This window comes from Sciurus carolinensis, chromosome 9, assembly GCF_902686445.1.
Source record: "Sciurus carolinensis chromosome 9, mSciCar1.2, whole genome shotgun sequence".
In the NCBI taxonomy this organism is placed as follows: domain Eukaryota; kingdom Metazoa; phylum Chordata; class Mammalia; order Rodentia; family Sciuridae; genus Sciurus; species Sciurus carolinensis.
This window is the reverse complement of record NC_062221.1, coordinates 27,344,110-27,364,851: the sequence shown is the minus strand read 5'-3', so window position 1 is coordinate 27,364,851 and position 20,742 is coordinate 27,344,110. Positions and strand designations below refer to the sequence as shown.

General features: G+C 40.1%; 1 protein-coding gene across 1 annotated transcript in view; it reads left to right on the top strand.

Annotated features, from left to right (window-relative positions):
* Window positions 1-11,033: 11,033 nt before the first annotated feature.
* Dock3 (dedicator of cytokinesis 3) overlaps window positions 11,034-20,742 on the top strand; it is a 712,604-nt gene continuing 702,895 nt past the window's right edge. Inside the window, 1 exon segment of the mRNA XM_047563117.1 lies at window positions 11,034-11,379. Within this exon segment, the coding sequence (XP_047419073.1) occupies window positions 11,343-11,379 (37 nt within the window). The 5' untranslated portion in view covers window positions 11,034-11,342.

The following is a 20,742-nucleotide window of genomic DNA, read 5'->3' as shown; positions in this document are numbered from 1 at the left end:
AGTAGCTGTGGTTACAGGTGTGAGAAACCATGCCTACCTTATTGTTCCTTTCAAATGCTGACTAGTATTCCATTTTATGAATATACAACAATTTGGTGGTTATTAGATGTTCTAATTTTGGCCTATTATGAAAAATCTGCTCAAATCATTTATCTCAAATCTCTATGTGGACACATGTTTTTGTTCCAATACTGTCCTGGCTCTATCTTGAGGGCCTCACTTTGAGAAATCCTCCCTATTCATCACTAGGAGGGATAAGCTCCAAGGAGGGTGAGAGGGTGAACTTCAGTGCTATTCAGCTCCATGTCCTACCTCTGTGTGTTATTCTTCTGAGAAAACTGCACTGCTTTATACTGTTAAGTTTGAGATAGAAGCAACATATAGCCATTGGGAAATCACGGGGGAAAGGAAGGGCAATGTCTTGGTATATTTTACTCTGGCTTGTATCTACATGTGTTTGTTCTTGCATAATCACAGCCACACTGTGAATAGTTTTAGGCTTAATTATTTTTCACTGAAAGTTATATAATAGATATTCTCCATGTTGATATATTATTTTCAAGCCTATTCTATTTTTTTTTCTGACCTTTTTGGTTTTCTTGGTTTATTCATCTTTATACAGGATAGAGATTTTCTATTATTTATTTATTTATTTTTTATTGTAAACAAATGGGATACATGTTGTTTCTCTGTTTGTACATGGCATAAAGGCATACCATTTGTGTAATAATAAATTTACATAGGGTAATGTTGTTTGATTCATTCTGTTATTTTTTCCCTTCCCCCCACCCCTCCCACCCCTCTTTTCCCTCTATACAGTCCTTCCTTCCTCCATTCTTGCCCCCCTCCCTAACCCTAACTCTAACCCTAACACTAACCCCTCCCACCCCCCATTATGTGTCATCATCCACTTATTAGCGATATCATTCGTCCTTTGGTTTTTTTGAGATTGACTTATCTCACTTAGCATGATATTCCCCAATTTCATCCATTTGCCTGCAAATGCCATAATTTTATCATTCTTTATGGCTGAGTAATATTACATTGTATATATATACCACAGTTTCTTTATCCATTCATCAATTGAAGGACATCTAGGTTGGTTCCACAATCTGGCTATTGTGAACTGAGGAACTATGAACATCGATGTGGCTGTATCTCTGTAGTATGCTGATTTTAAGTCCTTTGGGTATAGGCCAAGGAGTGGGATAACTGGGTCAAATGGTGGGTCCATTCCAAGTTTTCTAAGGAGTCTCCACACTGCTTTCCAGAGTGGCTGCACTAATTTGCAGCCCCACCAGCAATGTATGAGTGTACCTTTCTCTCCACATCCTCACCAACACCTGTTGTTGCTTGTATTCTTGATAATCGCCATTCTAATTGGGGTGAGATGGGATCTTAGGGTGGTTTTGATTTGCATTTCTCTTATTACTAGAGATGGTGAACATTTTTCCATATGTTTGTTGATTGCTTGTAGATCTTTTTCTGTGAAGTGTCTGTTCATTTCCTTAGCCCATTTGTCGATTGGATTATTTGCATTCTTGGTGTAGAGTTTCTTGAGTTCTTTACAGATTCTGGAGATTAGTGCTCTATCTGAAGTCTGATTGGCAAAGATTTTCTCCCACTCTGTAGGCTCTTTCTTCGCATTGCTGATAATTTCCTTTGCTGAGAGATATCAAGCCTATTCTTGATTGCATAAAATTGCATGGGCAATGCCCCATATTCAAACAATTCATCCCCTACTGGTGGTCATTTGGGTAATTTACAATATTTATAGACATAAGCACATTGAATATTTATGTAAATGGAATTTATCTTTGATCCATTCTCACAGAACTAAGAATTTTAAAGTTTCTTTCTTTTTCTGTTTTCTTTTTTCTTTCCTCCTCCTCCTCCTCTTCCTCCTCCTCCTCCCCCCTCCTCCTTCTTCTCCTTCTCCTTCTTTTAGCACTGGGGCTTGAACCCAGGGGCACTTTACTACTAAGCTACATGCCCAGTCCTTTCAATTTATTATTTTGAGACAGGGTCTTTCCAAGGTGCCTGGATTGGCCTTGATTTTGAGATTCTCCTGGTTCAACCTCCTGAGTAGCTGGGATTACAGGTGTGTGCCACCACACTTGGCAGTGTTTAGGTTTCTTGATATCCACTTGTCATATTGTTGGTGGGAGGGATCCATCCCACTTGGAATAGACCCCTTCTTTCATACTCTTAACTGCCTGCACCTTGTCATTTGATTTTTTAAAAGCTCTGTTAGACCAGAAGAGTCTCATTATGGCTTTAATTTGTCTTTCTTTGGTGGTTAAATAATATGCTCATTTTCCCATCTGTTCATTTACTGATTCTATTTCCCCTCATGGGAGGAAGCAGCTCCCATTGAGTGATCCACATTTGTATCTTTCCCAGGGAACTTCATGAATGGCTTACCAGGCCCTGCCAGGGCTGTTCTCATCTTTGGAGGAATCTAAGTTCAAATCTTTGTGTCCTCTGACATATCCTCATAACTTCCATCTGATCTTCACAGTTGTATTCTTCCTCTGAGACCTCTGAAGGCCTTATAGCAACCTCATTGACTTTACCCTTAGCTACCTCCCCTGGATCTAGAAAAGCTTTTGGGAAATAGAACTTGAACAACTGATTACTCTTATCTTTACTGACTGCTCATAATTCTCCATAACCTGCCTTTATCCACTTGCCATATTCCCCAAGGAAATCTTGGGCTCTGGTTACACTGGTCTTGTCATTACTTCCTATATAACTCTGTTCTTCCTTCTTCTGTGTCTTGGTTCATGAAAACTTTTTCAAGAGTGCCCCTCTTTACTTCTGGGCCATGTCCAATTATGCTGATCCTCTGACTCCTTGCCCCTTTGTGAAGTCTTCCTGGATTTTTCTAGTCCACTCTTCCTCCCCTGCCTCTAAATTTCTGGAGCATTTGCAGTCTACAAGGACTTTCTGAAATGAGAAGTTTCTTTCTCCTCATCCAACATCTGAACAAAATAAGGCAGAAAAACCCAAATGAAGGCCGAAGCAACACCTTTTTCAGTAATGGGAACTTGGTGGAGGAACAATGGTGAAGTCAAAGGGACCCTAGAATTACCACTTCCTGCCTTTCTGCCAGTCTCACATGCTCTAGGTGAGTGAGGCCCCACATGTCACAGTCAGTGGAGACCTACCCTGGAGAAATATTGGGAATGAGAAATCTGCTGCCCTCCAACAGACCATAGCCCAGGGGGATATGCTAAATCCTGTCTCAAATTATAAGTTAGTCATTCTGTGGGTTTTGCTGCTTCACAAATATCGTCAGATCCTTAAGGCCCAAGGTACATATAGTTTCTTATTTTCACAGTGCTTTCAAGTAGGTGAAGAAGACTTACTTAGAAAGCCCCTTCTTCCTATCCCATCTAATTCTGAAATACTGATCTGTTCTGAGGACATCATTTCTCTATTGATGTTGGCCTAAGTGTGTAGACAGAACTTATTGAAGCAGGCAGGGATGGATGTAATCACTGTCATTGGTTCAGGACAGGAGGACAATGGATCCTTTCCTGAGAGCTGCTTTCCATGAGGGTACAGGGCACATGGACACTACTGTCCTTGCATTGGGATAAAGGACACAGCCAAACAAGATGTTGGAATGGAACAGATATGCTTTGCTTAACTTACAATTGTGCTAAGAGCCTTCTGGACTGATTGATGAATGAGCAATCATCCAAGGCATAGAGGAGGAAATATTTTGAGCTGGATGGAGGAGTCCATGGATGGAGCCAGGTTACAAATTCCTCTGCTCTGCTGGCTGCTACTTTCTAGATAAAATCTGAGCCCTCACATATTTTGAAGCCCACCTGGTAATGCCTGGATTCCAGAGCTGTGGGTGCACACACATCATTGCACCATGTAGAGTTAGAAAAAGATCTCTCTAAAAATAACTGCTGAGGAATATTTAATTTGATAGCAAGACTGTGACTAATCCATGAAACAGAGAGTCTGTGTGACAAGACACAGTACAATAATGGGGAGAAATTCATGTTTGACCTTTAAGCAAGTGCAAAATGAAACAGATCTATGCCTCAGTGAATGAGGACCCTGTGGATCTAGGGATTGTGGCTCTGAGCAGGATATTTGATGGTCATGGAGGAGAACTGATGGAATATGTAGTTCTTGAGGGTGTTGTACCATGGAAGGTGCTCGGGGAAATCAATACTTTTGGTTTTAAATAGAGAGAAGAGAATGGCACTAAGTGCTGGCTGGTAAGAGGCACACACAGAGTGAGCCCCGCTATGCAAGGATGACCAAACCAGCTGTCATAGGCTGGTCTGGAGAAGAAGCAGATTTCACAAATGCAAGGAGACCCAGAATTTCTGGGAGCCAAATCTGAGCTGGTGGGGAGGGGAGTGAGATTTCCAATATTTAATGAATATTTACCCTGTGCTAGGGTCTGGGTTAAGAGTTTTGCAAATATTATCCTCACAATCATGCTTGATAGAGGGACTGTTAAGATTTTTACTTGACAGAGGAGGAAAGTGAATTCAGGAAGGTTAAATGACTTGCCTGGAGTCACCCTGCTTGGAAGTCTTTAGGGCTAGATGTGAGTTCAGTTCTGACTCCAAAGCCCTCAGGTTTTATTCCCTATGTCTAGGTCACCTGAAACTTGAAAAAGCCCATGACTGGCACTGGACTTGAGTGACAGACTAGGGTCATGGATGAGAGGCTAAGTACAGGTGTGGTTTCAGCAGGGGCCACCAGAGAGTTATAAAAAATTGCTGAAGCTTCTGACATGGCAGGTTTCTAGATTAGGATCACTTTTCTGATTATTCCATAATTCATGACTGTACATTATCAATTTGGATCCATCATACTTGGTGCATATTGAATAATCTCCATTTCTTAAAGTCTTTCCTCCTCAGTGGTGACAGTGTACTGTCCTGCTACTCCCCAGGTGTTCCATGTGCAAGGTGTGCTCTTTTAAGGCAGTTCTTTGAAGATTTTTTTTTGCATCTTCTAATAAATTTCCCTCAAAGAAGATATTAGTAGTGGTCCTTGATTAGATTCAGGGTCAATTGTTCCCTGGCATGCTTGGCATTATTCTTTCTTGGACTCTCAGCATGTAAGAGTTGTAGGTCACAAGCAAAGTGTTGAGACTGCAGCTGAAGGAAGAGATCCCAGGACCCTTCTCAGACTCCTGAGAGTGGGCTATTCAGGGAGGTAAGCTGATCTTCTCCACTGAGCCTGGAACCTGGGAACAGGTATGCCATCTTGAGCTCAAAGGAGTGGGTTGCTCAAGAATGAGAGAAGCCTGGAATGGTCCTATGAGGGTGTGGTCCTAGATGCTTCTGTAAAACCTTTGTTGGGTGCTCAGAGAATTGGGGAATATGTAGTGGTACCTCTAAGCCCAGTTTTTAAGGGGATGAGCCTTTTCCTCTGCTGTCCTTCAATGAGCCAGGATCTACTCAAGGGGCCTGGACTTATTCATGTCTCTAATCTGATTCTGACTCAAGGCCTGACAATGGTTGGTACCTTATCCTCATGAGACCAAGCAAGGCCTTAAGATCTGGCCCTGCCTCCATTCCAGCCATACCTACTCTCTTTACTTGCTCATTTATAATCATACCCTGGTCACTCTGACCTCTTTATTCCTTTGATACAACAAGTTCATTCCCTACCACACTGACCTCCCAAGTGTCTAGAACACTTTCTATTCTTTTTAACTTGGCTGATTTATCTGTGTTTTCAGTCTTCACTTTAAATATCGTTTCCTCCAGGAAGCCTTCTCTGACTTACAAACTAGGTCAGTCAGTCCTCCCTGGCTGATATTCCCTTCATGCACTCTGTCTTTAGAGATTCACTTTTGTGATAATTAGTTCAATGTCTCTTCTCTATAACTAGATGGTAAACTCTGTCAGGAAAGATTGAACATCTTCTGCCCTGGACTTTACTGATGATAGGTGCTCAGTAAATTTTGGGTAAATGAATGAGTCAAATTTCTCACACTTTAAGATAAAAAGTATAAGATATGATGGGAACAAAGTCTTAGTTCCCTTTCTTGCCCCAGTCCCATAGCAATTCAGACCTGTGGTAGGTGGTGCTGCATCAAACAAGCTTTGTTTTGCACTTAAGTGAATTGGTGAAAGCATTACAATTGGCTGCTTTTTATGTGTAGAGAAATTACCTCTGTCCTGATTTGCAATATCTGTGCTATTTTGGGCTGTTTTTCTCTTTTGGGCCTATTTGCATTGGAGCAATAATTCCACCATTTGGTTACACAGAGTTCCATTAATATTACAAATATGGTCCCATAAAATTCAGTTCTTGACATTAGAACGTTTTGTTGCTAATTACTCTCCAAGGTTTTTAATTTCAATTCCTCCTTGGTAACTTAGTTCAGAAATTCAAGGGTATAGTTATTGCCCCCAAAGGGAAAGGAGAACTAAATAATGCCAAGTTTCTATCTATTTGCCCTTCCTTCTGGAGTTATCTCATTTTTGATTGCCTTGCCTCCCTTTTTTCCTGCCCAGAAAACAATAAACAAAAACCTTACTGGAACAAAGAGATACACTTCTGGGAAAAAATGAAAGCACACCTTCACTAATGTATTCATTCAGATAATATTTACTGAGCACCTATTGTTTATCAGATCCTATGTGCTAGACTGAAGATGAAAAAAAAAAGTGTATGACCCCTCACAGTTTTGAGAGTCTAGAAGTGCTGAGGATTCTCAGACACATCTGGACACATCTGAGGGTGCTGCTTATAATGGGGCTTGATAGTTTTCATCCATCCAAAAGTAACACATTAGTTTTCAGGTATTGAAGTCATAGGAACTTTGGTCATTTCTCACTTGAATATTCTGGCTAATTGTAAGGAATCTGCATTTTAATAATATTTTGAATGGTTTGTTAAAATAGGAACAGATGGTTAAAGTTTGTCATTTCAGGAAAAATATTAAAATATTACACTACTTAATCTGTCTCTTTTTCACACTCTTCCCTATCTTCTCCCCACTTCATAGACACTCAGATACAACACAATTTAAAGCAAAATACTAATCTTTATCTTTTAGTCACTTTAGGTCTCCTTCTCTGAAGGGACCCTAATTTTATTAGCCATTTTTGTGTTAGCCCTTTATTCCAATGCTTCCTATAAGGTGTTGCTTTTCCGGGACATAAGAAGGGGGTAATGAAGTAAAACTAGCTTGGGCGACTCTCTGCCATGAAGAACATTAGCTCTGCAAGTGCTTTACTACCAGAGCAGACCTGCTCCTTGAGGGACTCAGCAGGGTAGAAATGAGTTGAGTAACTTGTCTCATCCACCTGCTCTTGGGCTTTGTATGGGTAGAAGCTCTGACTGCTGGTACCTCCTGGTCAAGAGAAGGCAGAATGTCAATGTTATCAGTGCACTTAGCTCGGATTTGCCTGTATTCCAACTGTATTTCTCTGAAGTTTTCCTACCATTCTGCTTGGATAAAGCATCAGATGAGATCAACCATTGGGAGAGGGAAGTGAGTTCTGCTTTGGCGATGTGGCCAGAAACCCTTGGGAGAATGAGCATCGTGAGCCACTTACCCACTGCTTGCCTACTTCAGTAGCAAAAGCCTCCAGAATGCTCCTGGATAAACATCATCTTTGTGGCCACACATTGTTTTATGAGCTGAGTCATCAGCCTGGCTGGCTCCTTACATACTGCTGTCTGATTCTCCAGGCAGCAGAAAACAAGGAGAAAAGATATGAAGTGCAGTTCATCATGCTTTGTAGAGGGCCAGTCTCACTCTCCAAAGGCGATGGGGAATTTGCCATTAATGGAATTTGCTTATGACAAAATAATTATTGATCAACTGAAATTTAATTTAAGCAGAAAAGATGATGCTTTCTGCATTTCTTGTGTTTAAAAAAATCTGTTGGTTATAGACTATTTTAAATAACCACCTGTCTTAAAGACTTTCCTGCTGGAAACTTGAGTTCTTCCTCATTCATCAACTTGTAATTTATCATCTAAAGTAATGAAGTAAACCCAAAAGTAATGGTGATATTATAAGTCAAATTGCAGACTTCTTTGTTTTGTAGATAAATTGTTCTACCATGTTCATCTTTTATATAGCAACACAAGAAGACATTTTAATAAATTTTAAATTAAAACCAATGTACTATCAAGGAAATTTACTCTAACTCAAGTTTCTGAAGTTGGAGATTTGTGACTTGCTGAGGTAAGCATACCAGTTCTCCCTTCCAACCCATTTCATTATGGTCTCAGAAAACATTGATCATTCACTCGAGAATATGTGTTAAATTCCTGTTAGATGGCAGGCACTATGTTAGCCTGTGTGTGGGGTAAATATGAATGAAGAGCAACACTTGTCACTGAAGATGTTTGTCAATGTGCAAGGTAGACACACTGGATCTCTTGGAGGATGGTGGGAGGAGTAACTACTACAAGAAAGACCTCATTGGGAAAGAATCCCCTTCAACTGAGGGCAGATGGGGAAGCTTTTCTGGAGAAAGTGTAGCCCTGAGATAGTCCTTGTATGGTAAGGAGAATCTGTGAGTTTCAAGGGGGGAGAGGATGTGGACTGAAGAACACATTTTGCAAAGGTCCAATTCGAGAATAAGGGAATGGTAGTTGTTTGTGTTTGGAGTTCAGATAACTCTGGAGAATTCTGGCAGATCAGTTACTAGGAGAGTGCAAGCTCAGAAACCAGATTTTCAGGAATGGAGAATCAAATAAATTGTGCTGAAATACAAGGATCTGGGGTGGATGATTCTCCTTTGAAGTGAGATGGAGAGAGAAGGAAGAGAGAAGGAATCTGGGAGGTGAAGCTACTGACAAGGTAGGTGTTTTTAGGGCAGCTGAAGATGCCTCTGGAGCAGGGCAGTGTGAAAATGGGAGATAGGGGGCAACAATAGTGTGGTGAGTTCTTGAGGATCCTGAGAAGGAGCGGGCAGTGAGCATGAGGGTTCTGATTTTCAGAGGCAAGTTGGAAGGCAGCTCACGTTCTGGAAGGGTTCTAAGTAGGGGAGTGTCAAGTGAACTGAGAACTGGAAGAAGGGAAGACTCAGAACAGATGCTATGGGACAGAAGAGTAGGCACACAGTCCTGCTGAAGACCTATTCCATGATGTGTGCTATGCCCTTTTTTGTTCAAGAAAATAATCTAAATTTAGTAACAACAGCAAGAATGTAAGAATCTAGGACTTATCAAATATCATCCTTCTCACCTTGGTCCCCTTTCTTTTCATTTTACTGGAGTGGGATTATATACTCCCACTCCACAGCTGAGGTGAGCAGTTGTGGAGTCAACTTTGTGTAAGAAAGTTCATCTATGATGACAACTATGATGGATTCAGACTGGAAACAGGAGAATAAACTTTGGGAAAATTGGTCCTTAGGCTCTCTGACTGTTGTCATGTACATTAGACAAGGGGGTGGAACTGGAGGATGAAATAAGAAATTCATGATTTTCAGAAGGCCTGTGTAGCATGACCCTGCTTGCTGGACAGATGCCCCTGGAGAGATCTTTAGGTGGGAATGTGGCTTTATTCCACAGTATATTATCCATTATGGCCAATGGGCATGGATCTACCTTTGTGGAACCGTTAGAAACATAAGTAAGGACATCTCTTTTGTTATATTCTTGTATCTGTAGCTTTCCTCACCCCGAAAGTGTATCTGGCTATTGAGCAATGCAATAATTCACAGAATAGACATTTTCTGGACAGGAATTGGGCAGCTTTCATTGGTGAGGCAGGAGTCCATAGATTAGTAAGTGGTGGAAATAATCTTGGCAAACGCACTCAGGTCTGAGAGGAGTTACCAATCACAAAGGACACTTTGAAGGAGGAATCAATAAAATTTGATGCTTATCAAGATACTCTCATACTAGTCTTGCTTCCTGCTCAACAGTTATACACAGGTGCTGGGCAGGGTGCTGAGGGGCCAGAAAGATATCTTTAGCTTGGAGCTTGCCTACAAGCAAATAAGCTGCAGTCCTATGGGGGAAATAGGACATAAAGGAACACAGCTGGAATCCCAAACAAAGGAGGAAAGGATTCGGCCTGCTAGTTGCAGGATCAGGGCAGGCTTCTTCTGAGGTACTAGCTGGAATTTGAAGAGTGGGGTGTCCAAGAGAGATAATGAGGAATGACACCAAGGTTTTGACGTGGTATTGCTGCTGACAGAGATGGTAAGTTCTGCTGACATTAGACCTGGGAACACCATATGGTCCAGATGTAGGTGGAAAGAAGTCCTGGTCTTTCAGAAGTGGTTAACATGAGTCAAGATGTGGGGTATGGGGTGAGGTGGGATGGTGCATGTCACAAGATGACTTGTACTTTTTGTCTTTAGGGAGGACAAGGAGTGAGCCAGAACTCAGGATGGCATGGGAGGCAGAGATTCCAGGCACAAGGTAGGTGGTGCCTATAGGAGCATCTGGAGCCAAATGAAGAGGTGCTTTCTTACTGGGAAGGCTGCTGAGATTGTTCAGGCCCCATATACTCACCACACTGGCCAACTCAACGAGACAAGTACCCAGGAGGTGTCAGCGGCATCATCTAAATGGCACTTTGGGGACCCAGGAGTGAGTGCACTCTTAGTGACAAGGGTGCGTGGGTGGGGGACCTTTCAGAAAATGTGGCTGTGTAAGCACTGTGAGTGACCTGAGATGGGTTTGAAAACGGTGTTGTCCTCTCCTTTTCTGGATTGCCCCTCTCCAACCAGAAGCCCATGGCCATCTCTGTGTGCCAGGCAGGAGGTATTAGAAACCCAAACCAGTGAAGGTTACAGGGAAGCTTCCACTTGCCGGGCCTTGCATCCCAAGTGAGCTAGCAGCAGTCGAAGGCCCTAAGTGGACAGAGGGCTAGTCTGCTCCGGCTGGGCGGTCCTATTGCCTCTCCCGGATTTCCCTCCGCTGGTGCACGGCGACAGCGCGTGGATTCGCGCTCAGGCTGGTGGCGCGAGCCCGGGTGGCGCGAGCCCGGGCGGCGCGAGCTCTCGCGCGCCGAGGAGCGGCGCATGCGCGGGCGTCCTGCGAGCCCGCTGAGGCGAGCCGAGCCGCGGCAGCACCGGGAACCCAGCCGCGGAGCTGTGAGGGGACCAGCTGGGCCGCGGGAGTGGTGGCGACGGACAGGTGGCGAGCTTTCGCCCGTGCCACAAGGGGCTATTGGGCCGCCTGCGGAGCCTCGCGGTCTGGACGGGGCGACGGTGGCATCCCGGACGGCCTGTGAGGGATGCGCCGCCCACTGCCCCGCGCCGGCTGACCGCCCCCGCCTCGTCTCGCGGTGCGCCACAGCCGGGCCCGCGGCCGTTCCCGCCGCGCTGTCGCCCGGCCGCCGCGCCCGCGGGGCCGCGCCCGGCCCGGCCATGTGGACCCCCACGGAGGAGGAGAAATACGGCGTAGGTAGGTAAGGCTCGGGCCTGACCGCGGCCGGGGCTCCGGGGAATGCTTCGGGCTACCGGCCCCACCTCAATCGGTGCTCTACGGCTCCCGAGCGCAGGCTGTCGGCCTCTGCTCGGTGCCAGCGCTGGGTGGGTGCGGGTGCAGAAGTGGGCGCGGGTCTTTGGGTGCCTGGAGGGCGGCAGGGGGCGCTGGTGGCGCGGCCTCGGCAGGTGCGGCCCGCTGGAAGGGCGGGCAAGGCCAAGGCAGTTGCCTCAGGTTTCTGGTGTGGGGCTCAAGGCAGTTTACCCAAGATGCTCAGTTCTGAGAATCAGCTTTCTCTGCTCTCCAACCTCGAATTTAATGAGTTTTCACACCTGAATAGATGAGTCGGATAGCTGTTTATTTTCTAACTGAAATCTTTCAAATAAAGAATGAGATCGTTGACATCATTTTTCCCAGTTCAGTTTGCAGATATGTGAATGCACATGTTTGATCCCTTTTAATTTATTTTGTCGTATCAGAAATAATTACCTTAAGATGGGAAGTGTTTTGGACATGTATCCACGCTAAGTTTAGTGTATTTTATAAACATGGTTTTGTTTAAAAAAATGTGTTCAGATGAGAACGTTATTCCTTAGAATCCTCTTTTATCTGTTGTGAGAAACCCCAAAAGCGAAATGATTCTTTTTAACCTTTCAGTTTCTTAGGAATATTCATAGTTTAAAGGATTCACTGTTGTGCTTTTCCAGGGTTAGTATTCCTTGACAATTGCACAACAGAAGAGTTAAGCCGCATTTCATTATTATAAATCACCTATCATTGTGTTCAGTTAGAAACATTTAAAATGTTGAATGTACAGATTTTTCTTTTTTATCTCTAAGCTTGTAATAGAACATTTTAAATAGGAAATCTCTCTGAACAGAGATTTTTGTTTCCATGTTTTCTTATAGTTTAATAAAAATTTAGTTCACAGTTCATTATAAAATGATTTTTAAACTGCAGTGGTAATGGTTGTTTTGAAATACTGTCAGGCAAGTTACCATGTAAAGATTGAATTTATTTAAATTTAGGGACCCACAGAGAGATCTTCTAAGTGGTAGAAAAATCTTGTTTTTAAAGGTAACTTTCCAAAGTTTTAATTAGCTATGCTAGGAGGTAAGTGATAAAAAGAGCCACTGTTGAAAAGGAATTGGGAAATGTTGCCAAGAACTGGAATTCACTTCTAACATTGCACCCTTTCTCTTACAGCATTCCCTGGATACCAGGTTGACACTGTGAAATGAGGAGTTGATAGTTTATCTTCATCATAACTTGTTCTTAGAACTGTTTAATAGAATAACAGTAATTGATGTGAAAGTAGTACTCTTCAGTAGTAATCTGATTAATTTCTTTGCTTATGGGGAGGAGCTCTGAAGTAGTGGAGATAGTGGCCTTCAGAGCCCTGGCTTTTCTTTATTGGTGCTGTGGGCTAGTTGCTTAACTGATGTTTTCTTAATGCATAACTTGGGGATAATGCTTATCTATCTTATAGGGCTGTGAGCATCAAATGAGACCATACTGAGTACTCAATAAATGTTAACTTTTTCTTTCCCCCTTAGTACTTAGAATAATAATGCTAGTTCTGAAACAGGCCATGCAAGACCATCAAGATAGGTATATGTGAATCTTAAAGCCTTACGATTTGGTGTATGTTTTAATCAGCAAGATGGAATGAAATTCTTGCATTCCTAGGAGTGTGTGCTTAACTTTAGAAAAATTGTTATTCCCTGTGGATGGGTACAGCATTAGGCACGGGGCAGGACTTAAGTGCTTGTTAAATGAGAGAAAATTTTCTTAGCAGCTGTGATTTGGTATAATTTAGATGCCTTTTCTGCTAAACATGGCAACTCCCTATTGCTCTTACAGCTTTCTTTTACTGTCCTTTCCTCAGGTATGGTCTAAAAGTTTTTGTGTAAATTGTTTAAAACTCAGGGTACATTTTTTCCCATAAGCTTGGGCTATATGGAAAGCTTAGGGCTATACCCCTAGGCCTTTTCATAAAATTTAATTCAATCTATAAAACATCTTCAATACTGTACTTATAATGAGAAATATCACCAATTAAAATGGTATTTTAGTTGCATCACTTAATTGCTTTGAGGAAATTCTTGACAATTTAACCATAATCATTGTTCCTGTGAGAAAATGTTTTGAGTTCAGCTTTGATTTTTATGACTAACTTGGCGCACAGATTTCTATTTCTGCGTCCCAATATATAAGAACAAGGAGGGAGAACTTATACTTACTTTCTACCAATTTGGAAAAACATGAGAATTTCCTTTGTCCTGGTGGTGGTGAGGGAAGGAGTCCCCTGTTGCAGCAGTGCAAAGATTTTTTTTTTCTCTCCACTGCAGCTCTTCAACTGTATTTGACATTGGTAAGACTTTTGAGATACCGTAGTAATATCTTTTAATTTTTTTTATAATGTAGAGATTCTGTACAGATTACACTTAGTTATGAGTTATTTGGTTTGTTCACTTAGGACTAGGTGACACCTGAGCTTCCCTTGCCATTGTAATATTCTGTGACTTTGGGGATGGGGAGGACACTACCCTTTTCTGAGGATCAGTCAGTGATGGGCCAGTCATTGCACTGTGGACTTCCTCTTTATGTTACATTTTGTAGCTTCCCAGAGTAGTCCTATTATTATCTCTATAATACAGATGAAGAAACTGAATTTCAGGGGTTGTTTTTGTCCTTCAATGATTGTATATTTTGCTTATTTTCTTTGTGGTGGGCAATGTTTTCTGTTACACTTGACTGTCTTGCTCTCCTTCTGTAATATTATAAGGGGCAGCTCTTCACTAAATTCATTAGCCCATGTTTTCATTCCTTATGTCTCTTTCCCATTAGAGAATTCTGTTTTCCTTTCCGTTGTCATGATTGCTTGGAAAGTTTTGCATACTCCCATTCTTTATTCTACTTTTTCAAGAAGCCTCCAGCTCTAAAGTGCGTTTGGGTGAGAAAAATCCAGTTATTTTGTGAAACACCTCTTTCCTCATACTGATTGTAACAAAGCTATCAAATAGTGAAACATCATGGTTTCTCTTCAATAGCAATAGCAGCAAATACCCATAATAAATTAAACAAAAGAATTTGCAACTGAACTCCTACAATAGATAGCAGCAGAGGTTTGAATATGTATGTATTATTTTAACATCTTAGATGTGGAAACTGCCTCCGAAGTCCATATTCTTTATTCCTCTGCTGTCATGAAGTAAAATTTTTAATAATTTAGGACATTTATTGCTTAGCTTTTCCAGATCCCCATTTAGTAGACCATGAAAATCTTTTCTTATCATCCAGAATACTTTACATTTTAGTTTTATAGTGTAATATTTATTTTTTCTAATTTAAAAAATAATGGCTATTTTCTGCTTTACCTTTACCTTATTTGCTTGGTTTCTCCTATATTGGGGAGATTTGCACATGCTTGCTCACTCTCTCTTTTTATTAAAGCCTGAGAATTTAAAAGAAATTTCACTTTTATTCTTATGATGTAGAGGAATATGAATGTAGAAAGGGAATAGGTCCATGAAACCAGATCTGAAATAATCTGTATTTATAAAATTTGAGTAAATCTGTTGGTAAACTGACTAAACATCACTGAAGTCACCTAGGGCTCTTCAATTAGATGCTCCAGTAGGGAAACTCAGCTTTTGAAGCCTCTGAAAGGGCTTGATACCTCTCACTCAGTTCTTTTGTGAGTGTGTGTGTGTTCCTGAGGATGGAACCCAGGGCTTCATGCTTGCATATCACTTAAAGGTAAAGACATCTACCAGTGGTAGAGAAAAGGTCACATGTCCAGGACTTTTATTTTGTTCTGAAAAGTGAAAGTGTGCTTATGTTTTTATGACCAGGGGTTTATTGTGTACAAGGAACATCCCCATTCATGATTCTACTTGATCCTTATACCAAATGTTAAGTGATTGATTTAAGGTACTAAACTAGTAAGTACTGAGTTGAGATTTGAACCCAGATTCTTTTATTACACCATGTTGCCTCTGAATGGAATTTGTTATTAGTGTATGTCTTTGGATTGGAAGTTGAAATATACTCCACAGACTTCAGTTTAAACTAGATATTTAAGGAATTTGATTTCTGTATTGGACATTTTATAACAGTACATGGTATTTATTGCTCTGCTTCTGAATGTAATGATTTACATTGATAATGAGTACAGATGCAGGGCATGAAAGTTCAGAAGGCAGGTTTTCATAATGGCCTAAGGAATATATTGGGTACTACTGTTACTAGAGAGGAAAGAAATTGAATTTAGCAAACATTTATTGACTCGCTTCTCAAACCAAGAGAGTTTGTTTTGATTTCATATTCTATAAAGAAAATAGGAAATAATCAACAGGAAACTATCAGTGATAGTTTTCTTTTGAGATAGAATCTTGCTATGTTGCCCAGGTTTGTCTCCAACTCTGGGGCTCAAGGAATCCTCACACGTTGTCCTCGTTGTCCTCCCAAGTGGCTGGGACTACACGTCTGTTGACCAGGCTGGGCTTAACATGTTTTTATTTTTTTAAATTTTTGTTTGTTCTAATTAGTTCTATAAGACAGCAAAATGAACTTTTGATGCATCATCTATAAATGGAGTATAATTTCTCATTCTTCTGGTTGTACATGATGTAGAATCCCACTGGTCATATTGTTACATATGTACATAGGGTAATAATGTCTGATTCATTCTACTATCCTTTTTACCCCCATACCCCTCCCTTTCCTTCACTCCCCTCTACCTAAAGTGACTCTGTTCTTCCCTAGGCCTTCCCCCCACTAAATGTGAATTAGAATCCACATATCAGAGAAAACAATTGGCCTTTGGTTTTTTGGAATGGACTTATTTAGCTTAGCATGATATTTTCCAGCTCCATCCATTTACTGGCAAATGCTGTAATTTCATTCTTCTTTAAGGCTGAGTAACATGTTTTTTTTTTTGAAAAGTTAATATGCAACAATAGTCAGTAGACTTCAGAAGTACAGTTGATCACATAATGTTAGAATATACTTTACACACTAATTAAGGTAAATTGTAAAGGTGGCAGCATTTTCTGTGTAGCATTTTAAGACATTCTAAATGATACTTTCAGAAGCATGGCAAATTGAAAAGAATGAACTTTGAGGTTTCTGAAAGTACTTAATATTCATACCATAATTTTACGTTTGTGCTGGATTTAATTTTTTTGTGTATGTTTGTGTGGTACTAGGGATAGAGCCAGATTGGCCTTGAATTTGTGATCCTCCTGCCTCAGCCTCCCCATGTAACTGGGATTGTAAGCTTATGCTGTTGTACCTAGCTTGACTTTTAATTTTTAGTAGTTTGTATTTTGAATCTTTTTGAATGCTTGTGTCTTTATTCTTGATTGTAAAATGATCCGAAGTTATTCCCAATATGTGAGCATCATTGAGTATATTATATTAGAATTTTTAAAACTAAATTTTTTAGTTGGTCGTGGACCTTTATTTTATTTATTTATTTATATGTGGTGCTGAGAATCGAACCCAGTGCCTTGCACGAGCTAGGCATGCGATCTGACACTGAGCTGCAACCCCAGCCCTTGTATTAGAGTTTTAATTTCAATGTTACATTCACAAACCTGTTTATGACAAGTCTCTTGCATACCCCTTTTGACAGATTTTCTATGGAAGAATGAAAATTTATTTATTTTTTGCATGTACAGTCTCTGGAAACCTTTTTTTTTAAATCATTAAGTTTATAATTCATCCCCAAATAATTTGCGCTACAACTGAAGTACTTGCAGTTGATTTGCTATATCACACATTAGGATACATTAGTAAAAATAATGACTGTGTTGGAAAATGTCATTCAGAAGCCTCCTGTTTTCCTACAATGGGATAAAATCACAGCCTCCTGCTTCCATCTGTTTCTTCAGAATTCATTCATGAGCTCTTACTGATGAGCAAGAACCAACATTGATGGGAGAATTAATGTGTGATAAACACAGAACTCTACAGTATAGATTTAGTAACATACCTCCAAATGTGCATTTGGCCTTTATTCAAACACATCTGGTGATGGTACCTTCACCATTTTTGGTAGTCCATTTTATTGTTAGACAGTTATGATTAGAAATTCTTTGTTATTGAGTAGAATTAATGATTCACTGTACATTCTTATAAATCCTTGTTGTGTGCCTGTGTATAAATAACTTGGATCACAGACTTTCAGTAATTCATGAAATTTTAGAACTCTAAAGGGAACTTAGAGATAATATGGTTTAAAGCTTCAGAGCTAAGACTAGTTGAATAGTTAGCATTCATTAAGTGTTTATTCTGTGTCTAGTACTTTTCATGTTGTGGCTCATATTTGCATTTTCAACTTCATCTGCTGGCTGACTTATACTTTATAGTTTAGCCAAACTGGGCTTTCCCTGACTTCCTCTGTCTGAACTTATTTATACCAGTGCTGCCATGTGTTCCCTATGAAAACTTTTCCTCTTCCATTGAACTAATGTTCTTCTGACTTTTGAAATGATCTACAATTGGAAACTTTAAAAATTGCTATCTTATATGTGTGTGTGGGTATATATATACACGTACACATATATTTGAAAAAAGTTATAAGTTTCATGATATACTTACTTGTACTTTGTACTTCGTTGGGTGTACTATGATATTTTCTATTTATCTCTGTTTCATTAAAAATATTGGTGACCAGATGTGGTGGCTCATACCTGTAATCCCAGTAACTCAAGAGGCTGAGGCAGGATTGCAAGTTCTAGGCCATCCTGAACAATTCAGTAAGACCACCCTGTCTCAAAATAAAAAAAATAAAAAAGTCTGAGGATGGGGATATAGCTCAGCAGAAGAATGCCCGTGGGTACAATACTCAGTACTGTAAAAAAAAAAAAAAAAAAAAAAAAAATGGGGGGACTCATTCAGTTGATTTGATTTGTGTAAAGTATGGTTAAACAATTTTTTTCTTTAGGCTGGGAAACTCTTAAAAATAGGGATTGAGCCATATTTATCTTTGTATTCTTGGTAGATATAAGTCAGTACCAGTCACGTGGAAGGTTTTATACATGTGTTTGTAGCACTGAATTGGATATTTTGGTTAATATGACTTTTGTGGACTTATTAACTGCCATTTCATGCTGATGGCTCATATTGAACTTCTGCCAACTAAACTCTAGGTTTTATTTCATAGAAATTAAAGTCAAGCTTTATCTCTTCCATCCTGAGCCTATATGATTGATATTCAATAGATGCTAAATTTTGGTTTTATTTTTTTAAAGTTTTTATATTTATTTCAATTATATTTCAGGCATTATATTTTGGCTCATCAGTTCAACTTGTCAACTCTTTTTGAAGCTTAAGTTTGTAACCTCACATATTATTATCTTTTCTTTGCCCCTTTATCTACACAGTTGATAAGACTGTCTTATCCAAGTGGCTAATCTTTTTTCCAAGTAGCTATTACAAATGTTGAATAGGATAGGAGAATATTTATTGCCCTTGAGGGAAGTGTCTAACCTATAAAACCTAGATCTTTGCTATGTTGTGATTTTTAAAATATATTTTTAAATGTTCATAGACATTTTATTTTATTCATTTATTTATATGTGGTGCTGAGAATTGAACCCAGGGTAACACACATGCCAGGCAAGTGCTCTACTACTGAGCCACAACCTCAGCCCTGTTAATATGTGTTTTGAATGCAAATTATTTGAACGAACATTTCATGACAGCCATGCCATCTTTTGTGAACCTGATAGTGTTTGTGGTTAGGGTGGACCTCTGGCCCCTTGGCCCTATGGTCTAGGGCCAAGGAGGAAAACTGTGGCTGAGAGGACTGTGTGGACCAACTTTTAAGCCTGGGGACAAAGTAATGTGTTAAAAAGATGTTAACTCCATTTTTACTTTGTATATAGGAGGAAGGGTAATGCTAAAATTTTCCTGAGTTTTGTTTGTGACTTCATTGCCACATTCCCTGTTGCTGTAGTTAGGATCTGAAATGTCCTTGTAAAGGCCCATGTTCAAGGCTTGGTATCTAGCTTGTTGGCAGGCATCGGAACCTTTAAGATGTTGGGACCTAGTTAGAAGTCTTCTGGTCATGGTGGGGAATGCCCTTGAAGGGAATGGTGGTACCTCAATCCTTTTTGCCTCTCTGTTCTTACTTCCTGGCCACGAGGTGAAAGATTTGCTGTGCTGTGTGCTTCTACTATAATGTGCTGCTCCCCACCAACTGAAGGCCTGAAAGCAATAGGTTGGTCAGCCCAGTTATGAACTGCAACCTTCAAAACTATGAACCAAAACAAATCTTGTCTCTTTATTTAAGTGTATTTATCTCAGATATCTGTTACAGTAATGCAAAGTTGACAAACATATCTTTACTGTAATTATGCTGGACAGTTCACTCTTTTTCCAGGAAAGCCTTGAACTTTCTACCTTTGTTGCTTTTTCTCAGATTGTTGTAATATGACTGGAATGCCATGACTACCTTTTTCTTTGGGGAATGCCAGCTGAAGAAACTCAAATGCCTCTCCTCTTTGGTGCCTTCCACAGCTCTGCCTGGCCTGATATAAATAAATGCTATTTCTTGTTCATTCTGTAGTTGGTATCAGTCTTTAGTATGTCACTTATCCCTTTATATCATGCTTGATTGCATCTCTTTGCCTCAGAGGACTGGGCTTCTTGAAGAAAAGCAACTTTGTTTTCATGTTTTTTTCACCAGGATCTGGTATAGTGAGAATGATCAATAAATGCTTAATTAGGAGTTTGACCTAAGAAGAGGTTTTTTTCTTTGTTAATCCTGAGAGTATTTTAAAAGGCAGTCTGTAAATCTAGTCATATTTGGTTGTTAGACATTTGTGACATCATGAAAATAATTTTTTTTCTTGCCCTTTCTCTTTCTTGAGCCTGTTAGGGACATTTTGCTGCCTACAGCTGTGTTTGAATGACTGACTTTGGGTGGGGACCTTAGAGTTTCACCTAGAGTTTCATGGTTATGAAAACAGCGATTCAAAAGTCTTGCAACAGGTAATTGGGATACAGTTTGAACTTACCCCATTATCTCTTTCATTTGACATCTTCGGGGAATGCTGTGTTTTGGATGAGTGATTTTTTTTTTCCCCCAGAGAACTCAAGTTTAATCCTTTAAAAGCACCAAGAAGAGATTTTGTCTATTTTGGTTTAAAAAAATTTCTAAAATATAACATTCTAGTCTTCCTTATAATATAAATTTAATGTGTTTCATACATTTGAGTTTATTTTACTATGTTACATTTTCCTCTGATTACATGAAATACAAAGAAATGTTAGTAAATAGAAACAGGAAATAAAGGTTATGTGTTTTTTTTTTTTTACCCAGACATA